At 38.3% G+C, this 10,212-nt stretch overlaps 1 protein-coding gene across 3 annotated transcripts in view; it reads left to right on the forward strand.

Annotated features, from left to right (window-relative positions):
- The window catches only part of PDE4D (phosphodiesterase 4D), a 355,973-nt gene extending 346,003 nt beyond the window's left edge, over positions 1-9,970 (forward strand). For all 3 annotated transcript variants that reach the window (XM_040579497.1, XM_040579498.1, XM_040579499.1), the window contains 8 exons: positions 381-553; positions 1,538-1,636; positions 1,727-1,891; positions 3,625-3,724; positions 7,481-7,635; positions 8,121-8,243; positions 8,687-8,869; positions 9,448-9,970. In XM_040579497.1, coding sequence (XP_040435431.1) covers positions 381-553; positions 1,538-1,636; positions 1,727-1,891; positions 3,625-3,724; positions 7,481-7,635; positions 8,121-8,243; positions 8,687-8,869; positions 9,448-9,858 — 1,409 coding nt within the window. In that variant the 3' untranslated portion in view covers positions 9,859-9,970. The remainder of the gene's footprint in view (positions 1-380; positions 554-1,537; positions 1,637-1,726; positions 1,892-3,624; positions 3,725-7,480; positions 7,636-8,120; positions 8,244-8,686; positions 8,870-9,447) is intronic.
- Positions 9,971-10,212: the final 242 nt, after the last annotated feature.

The raw sequence follows: 10,212 nt of genomic DNA on the forward strand, positions 1-10,212 counted from the left end.
GTTTTCTTGCAAAATGGAAATTTACATTTCTGTTTAGCTGTAATAATAACATTTTTATAATGAAAGGATTGACCCTATCTACAGTACTAGGTGTGCAGGAGAAGTGGAAATGGATCAGTCACAAGTCACTTTAAACAAAGCTGGTTCAGAAATAATGAGGCAATTCCTGAAATAGAGGTCTGCTTCTACTGAGGTATAGGTCTATGTTTATTTCCCATGTTTTCACTGTTCTTTATATGAAGTATCTGTTGCAAAATCTCTAAACACAACAATAATAAAAAGTGTTGTTAAGGATTACGATATCTATAAGATACAACTCAACAGTGAATGTTATAATATTTGTAATTCCTTTAAAAATTATTTTCTTCATTCTTTTGAAGACAAACAACATGAAGTTGAAATCCCTTCTCCAACACAAAAGGAGAAAGAGAAAAAGAAGAGGCCAATGTCGCAGATCAGTGGAGTCAAAAAACTGATGCATAGCTCCAGCCTCACTAATTCCAGTATTCCCAGATTTGGAGTTAAAACAGACCAAGAGGATGTTCTTGCCAAGGTGGAGAATATATAAATCCTTGAATTTAAACCATTGAATTAAGATAGAGGGTGGACTTGTCAGTTTTATTCCACCCTCTGCTTATAACCATTGATTTCAAGCTGTAGCACCAAAAGGTGATCTCACTTGAAATAATACAAACTTGGTGAAGTGGTAAAATAACAAGTACAATCAGAATCAGGACATAAGGGTTAACTTCCGCGTGAACAGCATTTCATCTGGAGATGGAATGTAAATTAGTATTTGTGTATGCACTAATAAATCTGCTTATTCATAAATAATATCTGAAGAATGAAAAGTAAACATACCATATGGTGTCACAGGAATGAAATTTATAGCAGCCCTGTTTTTTGAAAATGCACAACTGGTGTATAGCATTAGAGCTATGCTTCCAGGTCCTGTCTTTACTGTATCTTTTTACGTACATTATTTGTGGTTTTGTTTTGAATCATTTCCTATGATTTTTGCAACAGCTGCTAACTAGTTCGCAGTAACCTAAAACTGGCATAAAGTTTTTATTAATTTAATTTTAGAGTTTCGCATTTTGAAATATGCCTATCCTTATGTTTTTAGGAATCTCCCCCTTTATTTTAAGTGTTTCAGAGAACCAGGGAAAGAGCAGCAGAAGTGCAGCATCCCTGGAGGTATCCTCCTTGCTGAACTCTGCTGTGACTGGGCAGTGAGATAGCAAAGCGTGTCAGTTCAGCTCATTCAAGATACTGTAGCATTTTTCCCTGGGGGGCAATCCACTTAAGAGGCACTCTTTCCTGCCGAGTGAATTATAATCTGAAGAGTAAGTAGCTGCAAATTCCAGTATTGCAAGATTAGTAGCAGCAGCTTTCCCCCTCCCGGAGGTTTAGCATATAAATTTCACAGTGGCAAGGTTTGAATCTTCACGAGTCTGCTGTTTGTAGCTTTTCAATCAAAAATCACTGGAATTTGTATGTTAGGTTCCAACATGTTTGTTACTTGATTCTGCTCTAGGAACTGGAAGATGTGAACAAATGGGGCCTTCAGGTTTTCAGAGTAGCAGAGTTGTCTGGAAACAGACCATTGACTGTCATCATGTACACCATTTTTCAGGCAAGTAGCAGCAGCCGTGATGCTTTTTGCTTATCTTACAGATTTTTCTAGTGCTTTGTAATCTTAATTGTTTCTCTTTTCCTTTCCTAGGAACGGGACTTGTTAAAAATGTTTAAGATTCCAGTAGATACTTTAATAACTTACTTGATGACCCTAGAAGACCATTACCATGCAGATGTGGCATATCACAATAACATACATGCTGCAGATGTTGTTCAGTCAACCCATGTCCTGCTATCAACCCCAGCATTAGAGGTAAACTACCACTGAGGTGGGAAAGAGGCATGAGAACAAGGGGCATACTAAGACTCTTATAAACTAAATATTAAAGGTCTTAGTTTTCTGTAGTATCTTTGAAAGAAATCTTAACATTTCTTTCACGAATTCTGCTCTTCTAAAGGTATTTTGTGAGGATCAAAGCTTATATACCTGTAAATATTGTGCAGAAAATGTCACATCTTTTTCTTTAAAATCATGCAGATTTGTGTTGTCATAACCTTTTCCATTGTAACACAATGCATAACTCGTTTCCACCATCTCATTATTAATACTGCATCTTGATCACTCATTATTTCCCCTGTGGGATTCTCACTAATCACAATTAGTGGAATTGCTTAGGAAAGATAGTGATAAAATGGGATTACCTCAGCAGGGCCTTTTGTTTTTTGGGTTTTTACCTTGAGCATATTTATTATGGTCCTGAAGGGCTACTTTTGTGTTTGTTTCTCAGACAAAGTGAAACGTGTACCAAATTTTCACTGGACTGTATCTCTTTTTTCTATTTTTTTAAAAAAAATTATAAATACTTAAAAACTGGAAAAAAACCCATTTCATATATTCTTTTCTGAGGAATTATTGTCTCAAAAGTGTTTAAATCTCTGAAGTAGAAGGCAGCTGAAGAAAGACGTAGTTTACTTTCCCTTTCTTAAGCACAATTCAGGTCTTAGTATAGCAAACATTGACCTATCCCAGTAAATTATCTGCCAGAAAAAGGCAGATAAAGCAAGCAGTTCAATCTTAGTAGTTCAAAAGGATTTGCCCTAACTTTCAAGAAGGGCTGCATTTTGACTCTTATAATGACCAATCTTTCATGTTACTGAATGCTTCTGCTTTACCTTCCTCTTAAAGAGAGGGTTATAAGTGGACCTTAAGACTGTTCACAGGTCTCCATCCCCAAAGACTCAGGAATTATCTTGGGAAAGCTTTTTTCTATCTCAAGAAGAAAGATCAGATTATGTTATTAAATCACCACTGGCTTCACCAAACAGCTGAACTGGTCGTCAGTAGCATTTGGGTGGTTTTTTTTTTCCAGATCAGCTGTTTTTCATGGCCTTGTTCTTGGCAGAGCTTTAGCCAATAAAACAGTGATGTCTGCCCAGTGCCACTGCTGACTGATCATTACGAAAACAATTACTGGGTGCTTGTGACAGCAGGTGACTGGGTTCAGTGACATGCCAGCTCCGTTGCAGTCCTCTCTTCCTATCTTCCTAATAATGCCATACAGAGAAAAATCAGTAAATGTTAAGTAAGATGCCTTGTGATCTTTCACCATTGACTTTAACATAATTACAGGAGATGTTTGTCTTTCAAGTATAAGACAATATGTAGGAGTCAGGCTGAAATTTTTAATTTCAATTTGTACTATAAATTAGAAACCTGTACTTAATGGTCTAATCTGTACTTAGTGATGTAATAAATGTGGATTTATTTACAGAGAAGCTGAAAAAACTTCAGTTATGGAATTTAGTGATGTTGTTGGTATGAAGTATGGATCTTTGACTTTGGCCAAACTTGAAATATTTGTGAAATTTTACATAATTGACAATTTTACAGAAGGTTGTGGTAGCCTATGTGTAAAATTTCTTGAGATCCGTGATACATTTCAAATGTATTTTGCTTGTTCAGACCTAGATTCAAGTAGAGTCCTTTTTATTGAAAGCACTTTTTCATTGATTAGTGATTGTCATTTCTGTTTCATGATTTTCTAGGCAGTGTTCACAGATTTGGAGATTCTTGCAGCAATTTTTGCCAGTGCAATACATGATGTAGATCATCCTGGGGTTTCAAACCAGTTTCTTATCAACACAAGTAAGTTTATTCAGTGGTTTTCTCAAAAATTTGCTGCAAGATCTGCTCATAGCACCTGAAGAATACATAGTTCATTCCTTGTTCTCTTCTCTCTGTGATTTTTCGTAGTAAATAGAGAGGTGTTTGTATTTTAAACTGGATATTATTTTGCATTTCTTGTAACTTTAGAAGTAATTTATGTAGTACTGTCTAGCAAGAAGTACTAAGACATTAACTGTAAACCTGGCACTGTTTCAACACTTTCATCCAATAGGATGTTGTCTCTCCTGGAAATGAGTGGGTACACATTAAATAAATAACATTGTAGGAGAGAAATAAAGGAAGATTAAATAAAAATCAAGAAAAGGAAGACAACAGGTGATGGGTTTATATTGGAAGCATATGATACGACCAAGAATAGCCATACATTTTTAAGAAATTCAGGAAACAAGTTTCTTTCTGGCGAACAAACTGGCAGGCCCCCGTCTCTGTCTCTCCCTAGCTGCTGTTCTTGGTTTCTGATCTCTGCATACTCATGCTACGCAGACTAAGTTTCTCAGCCTGTCCCTGCAGCATATGGCAATTTATTGTTGTTGTTGTTGAGTCTCTTGCTGGCACTCCACGTGTGGAGGAAAAAAGTCGTAATGAAATGTGACCCTAATGTTGTCTCCCAATTTGAAACCCACTGTACTTGTTCTGTGTTCCTCAAGGCTGTTTTCTACAGCGTTTCATGAACCTCTTCTACAAGAAGAAAAATAGTGTTAGCTTCTTTGAACCTGATCATGACACATTTGCTGAATGATTTGTTGCCTCAGTGTGACCTGTTGATTTCAGTGGTGTATGCTACTCTTACGAGGAGCACATTGTAGGTCAGTGCAAGTTCCATCATGCAGTGTTACTTCTGTTGCTGTATGACAACTTCTCCTTTTACGATAAACTGACCCAGAAGTACAAAAGTTGAAGTACTTCTAATAATCCAAACACTTCAGAAGAAAAAGCTACAGAAACGGAAACATTTGTGTATTTTTGCATTTGAGCGATCTGGTTGCATACTTACAGATACTGTCATTCCTGTACTGGGGTGAATCTATTGCACGGGTGCTAAAATAACATGACCCCAAATCAGTGATACAGTTTGAAGAAGGGAGCTCTTCTGAGTCATTGGTGCTGTATGTTCGAATAAGACCTCCACTCCAGTTTAGCCTGCATCTAATTTTATTTGTCTTAATGGCCTGAAGGCCACCCTATAGTGAAACTAAATTTGATGACTCATCTCCATGGAGGAGGATTAGGATTGACTCCAGATTTCTGGTGTATTATCGGTAAACTACACAATTCAGCAGCATGGTGTAGGAAGAGAGTGAATCAAGCTTTGTGCACAAGCAGTGGATAATACCTAAACTCGTAGAGTGGGCATATGTAAGTAAAGCTTTTATTTGTTTGTTTAGTCAGAACTGAGTACCAGAATACACAGATGTCTCTGAGGTGCTATGGGGAAACCATCAAGTTGTTGAGATTTAAGCAGGATGGCTGACTAGTTGAAGGGATCAGTAGCGATGCATAAAGCTTTCACTCTTAGGCAGACAGTTGAAATTCAGCTCAGTTAGGAGTGATTCTGATGCTGTTTGTTGAGTGGTTTGGAAGAAACATCTTGTTTTTCTCAGTTCAGCTTTTGATAGAGAAGGCTTCTGTCTTAATCAAGTAATATCACTAGCTGGAACTGCTGTTGGCAAGCTGAAAGAGGCAAAGTGATTTTATCTCTTTTGAGTTACTCTGTGTACAAGGAAGAAACTATAGGGACAGAGACAAGAGACAAAGACCATGTAATTTAGGGCTGCTACATTTTCGTAACCTCTAGAAGATCTTTTGTTTCCACCTTGTCTGGTTTTCTGGTGAACCTTACAATGTATTAGCATTTCACTAAAAAGTAGAACAATACATTTTAAACCAGCATAATAGACTTACAGTTACTGTAAGTATGTAGTTATTTGACGTATTCCAGCTTATTCTTTATAACTATTTGCATGGGATATTTCTGAATATTATTTCCCTATTTAAGGATTTAAAGTCTATTACACAGTGGTCTAAAAATCTGATCCCTTTTTAATGCTATTAAAGAACAAATGAATATGGATTGTGTTAGCATCAGAGGAGATGCTTATTTGATCAGTGTAACTCTGTCCTTACAGACAAATACTCTTGAAGCTTGTAATGTGTTACAGAGATTACTAAGTGGGAACTTAATTCCATTCCACCTCCATTACAAAGTTGAGCACATTCTAGCTCTGTCTGTAGCTCCGGCCCTTCCAAAGTATTTTGGCAATGTTGAGTGTTTTGCAGTTGAGGCTCACCAGAAGGCTGTTTGAGAGGGAAATAAACTAGTGCCTGTCTTTGTAAGAAAAATAACAGTTAGGCAAGTTTTGTAAATGGTCAGTGAAAGATGAAAGAGAGATCAGTTGACGAACTTGCTTTCTTTTTCCTTTTTGCTGTTACAATTTTGCTGCAATCAGGATACAGAGAGGTAGAGGAAGGGTTTTCCGATTCAAAAGATTGATGCATTCAAAACAGGAGAGGAAGACAGCAGGAGAATGAATAATGAGACTAACGAAGTCTGAAAAGCAGAGGTTTTATAGGCACCCCATTGAGTCAGTGGAATTTTAAAACAAAGCAGCTATAAAAGAAGAGTAGACAAAGAATATAATAGACTGACGTACTGTTAGATTTAGGATAGAACAGCTGTAATAAATAGAAGTTAATATCACACATGACAAGTGCGGTTGCATAAAAAGTATTTGGTTTTTTATGACAGACTCATTTGCAAGCTGTGCCTTAAAACACACACAAACTGACTGTGCCATATCCCCCATAAAAGCTAAAGCTGTGCAGAAAGTTGTCATAACTGCTTTATTTGTCGGAGCTGGCTGTTCAGTAGGTCTGAGCAGAGAGATGCAGGCCTTGCCTGTGTGCCTTAGCACAGGCATTGCTGGGAAGGTGCGTGTTGTTCTCACAGCCATCTGCAGTGAGAGTTCAGAATGCTTCTGCCGGAGAGGCAGCACTACAGCGTCGGGCACTGACCACGCTCCAGCGCGAGGCAGCAGGCAAGGCCACTGCTTGTATTTTCAAGCCACATGATGACCTTCCAAGAAAAAGACCAGAAGTGTAACTGTTCCCATCCTACCAGCCTTCTCTCAAAATATCCAATTGTCACGGACTAATGACCCGTGGCCCTAACTGGCAAGGCACCCGAGTGCCTTAGCTAGCTGCCGAAGGGCACGGTGTGAAAGCAGTGCTCTCTGCCTGACCTGCAGCAGAGCCTCAGCCGTGAACACATCGCCCAGGTCTGAGTGCTGGACAGCTGCAACTCGATTTAAACAATGGAATTTTAGTAGTTCTGGAGGAGAGAGACATGAGAAGAGAAAACATCAGAGTTGTTTTTGTTTAGGTGTGTTTATGCAGATAAAATTTCCCATGTGACCTCATGCAGATATGAAAATGTATTCTGAAAAATACCTTCCTTGTATTTTTTCTAACTCGCCACTTCAGGCATGTGTACATGCTTCACTGCAAACTGTTTTCTTTATTTTCCTCAACATACCTTGCCTTGATTTGTTAAAATGTTCGGTCATTAATTCTGTAACTTTTGATACTGTGTGAACTACATGAACTTTCTAAAAGTTCTTCTGTAAATCTTGTTATAGATGTAATAAATTTGAAAAATCTCAAAGGATTTGGTAGAAGCACCGCCTTTAACGTTCTGCCCTGCAATTGTAATTGCAGATTCTGAACTTGCCTTGATGTACAATGACTCATCAGTACTGGAGAATCATCACTTAGCTGTGGGCTTCAAGCTGCTGCAGGAAGAAAATTGTGACATTTTCCAGAATCTGACCAAAAAACAGAGGCAGTCATTGAGGAAAATGGTCATTGACATTGTGAGTTATGCTTGAGAATCCCTCTTCCATAGCACTAGCAAATTGAATAATAAAGCACAAAGCATTTTGTGGTAAATTACTTGTCTCTAGACCCATAACCAATGAAGTTCTATTGTGTCATATCCAAACATGAATCAGTTTCAGTAACCATCTATACTTTTTTTAGAAGGTATACAATCCTGCTTCAAGCTGTTTTCTTACTGACACATATGCCATTTCACCATCACAGTTAGAAATGTGCTATCAAATTGATGATGAATTCAAGCTGATCAGATAATTCTGAACAATCAGTTATATTCTTAAAATAACTGAAATGAAAACTTACTATTTTGGACACTAATGATATACAGGACTCAGACTTTTATAGTGTATTCAGACACAGGAGTTATGGGTTCCCCCCAGAACTTTTGATGTATTCAGAGGGTTTTTTATAAAACCAGTAGAATAATTTACATAATACTTTCTGTTTGTTTGTTTGTTTCAAGGTACTTGCAACAGACATGTCTAAGCATATGAATCTATTGGCTGATTTAAAAACCATGGTAGAAACCAAAAAAGTGACCAGTTCTGGTGTCCTACTTCTTGATAACTATTCAGACCGGATTCAGGTAAGAAAATTCATCTGCGAATGGTCACTTGCATCCTTAATAACGTTGGCCTACCCATTCTCCAGCTTGGGTTAATTGACTGTCCATCCTTACACCATGTACTCTGTTAGGTACTGAGTGTCTTTCAGAGAGTGACGAGGTGCTAGAGTACTTTGGCACTAAATGAGGCTTTGGCCTTCCCTTCACAGTATCAGCACTTAATTGGTCTTCCTCTCAAGGATTTTCTGTCCCTTATGCGGGCAGAAGCAGCAGAAGCAAGGTAATTCATGGCTATTACTGGAAGTGTGAAAAACACCCAAGCACATAAAGTTTTTTTGCTGTTTAGAATAAATCTTGCACTACATGTATTTTCAAGATTCTGTTTCACAGTGACCAAAAGTGTGAATGGAAATGAGCTGGTTTTCTGCAGTGCAATAACACAGCAGCTGTTCAATTTATTTTAGGTTCTTCAGAATATGGTGCACTGTGCAGATCTAAGCAATCCAACCAAGCCACTTCATCTCTACCGTCAGTGGACAGACAGAATAATGGAGGAATTTTTCCGTCAGGGAGATCGGGAAAGAGAAAGGGGAATGGAGATAAGTCCCATGTGTGACAAGCACAATGCATCTGTAGAAAAATCACAGGTAATTAATTTTAGTCGATAGTTAAATAACACGGTATCGCACATTAACAGAAAAGGATGGTCCATAACCCTGTTTAGATTCATTTCTGAATGCACCATTAATTAATTCAGCTCCTGAGTAGCAAGTGAGGGGAGCTGAGATTTTTACTGTGAAAACATGGTGCGTGGCAGTGTTTGCTGAAGAGATTCCATTGCTGTTGTGACCTGCAATGTAGCATACGTGTCAAAAGAGAGTATGGTACAGCTGCCCATTAGGGTTTCTTTCAAAAGCAGAATTAGATATAAAGCAGCTGATTGGCTCACTGGGTGCAGTAGAGTTGTTTGTAATGCTGATTTGAACAGTTCATTTGAAAACAAATCCTTTCCAACTCCTTACCCAATATCCTGAATCAGACTTTTGAAATGTAAAAGACCCTATTTACTACATAAAACAGCATCATTTCCTTTCAGCCACGTTTAAGGGTAATACATCTAGTATCTCATACTAGTGTTATATTTCTCGTACTTTGCATGACTTACAGGCATAGTTGTTTATTTCTGTGTGAATAAGAGGTCGTCCTAATTTTTTATTTGAAACAGGTGGGTTTTATAGACTACATTGTTCATCCTTTGTGGGAGACGTGGGCAGATCTTGTTCACCCAGATGCCCAGGACATCTTGGATACACTGGAGGACAATAGAGAATGGTACCAGAGCACAATCCCTCAAAGTCCCTCTCCTGCACCTGATGGCCAGGAAGAGGGTAGGCAGGGCCAAACTGAAAAATTCCAGTTTGAACTAACACTGGAGGAAGATGGTGAGTCAGACACTGAAAAGGACAGTGGAAGTCAAGTAGAAGAAGACACCAGCTGCAGTGACTCAAAGACACTTTGCACCCAGGATTCAGAATCCACTGAAATTCCTCTTGATGAGCAAGTAGGGGAAGAAGTAGAAGAGGAGGAGAACCAGACAGAACCTTGTGTGGTAGAAGACCATTCTCCTCACACGTAACAACCAAGACGCAGTCTTTTGCTCTCTTGCCCTCTCCCTTTCCTTTCCTCTTTCTCTCTGTTTGTTTGGTTTTGGGTTTTGTTTTTTTGTTTGTTTGTTTTTTAATGTTGGTTTGGGGTTTTTTTTGTTGGTTTTTGTTTTGGTTTTTTGTTGGTTTTCTTTTGTTTTGGGGGTTTTTGTTTGCTTTTGGTTTTCATTTTTTGTAGTTAAGTAATGGTTGCCAAAGGATGTGTCATATGCTTCAACCGTGGTCGCAACTCATTGTCATCTGCCAGGCCGTTTGTTGATCAAAACTGTCGTTGATGACTCAGTTTGGCACTCAGGAATATTGTAGCCAGAATTTTCACCTCCATG

This window comes from Falco naumanni, chromosome Z, assembly GCF_017639655.2.
Source record: "Falco naumanni isolate bFalNau1 chromosome Z, bFalNau1.pat, whole genome shotgun sequence".
NCBI classification, from domain to species: Eukaryota; Metazoa; Chordata; class Aves; order Falconiformes; family Falconidae; genus Falco; species Falco naumanni.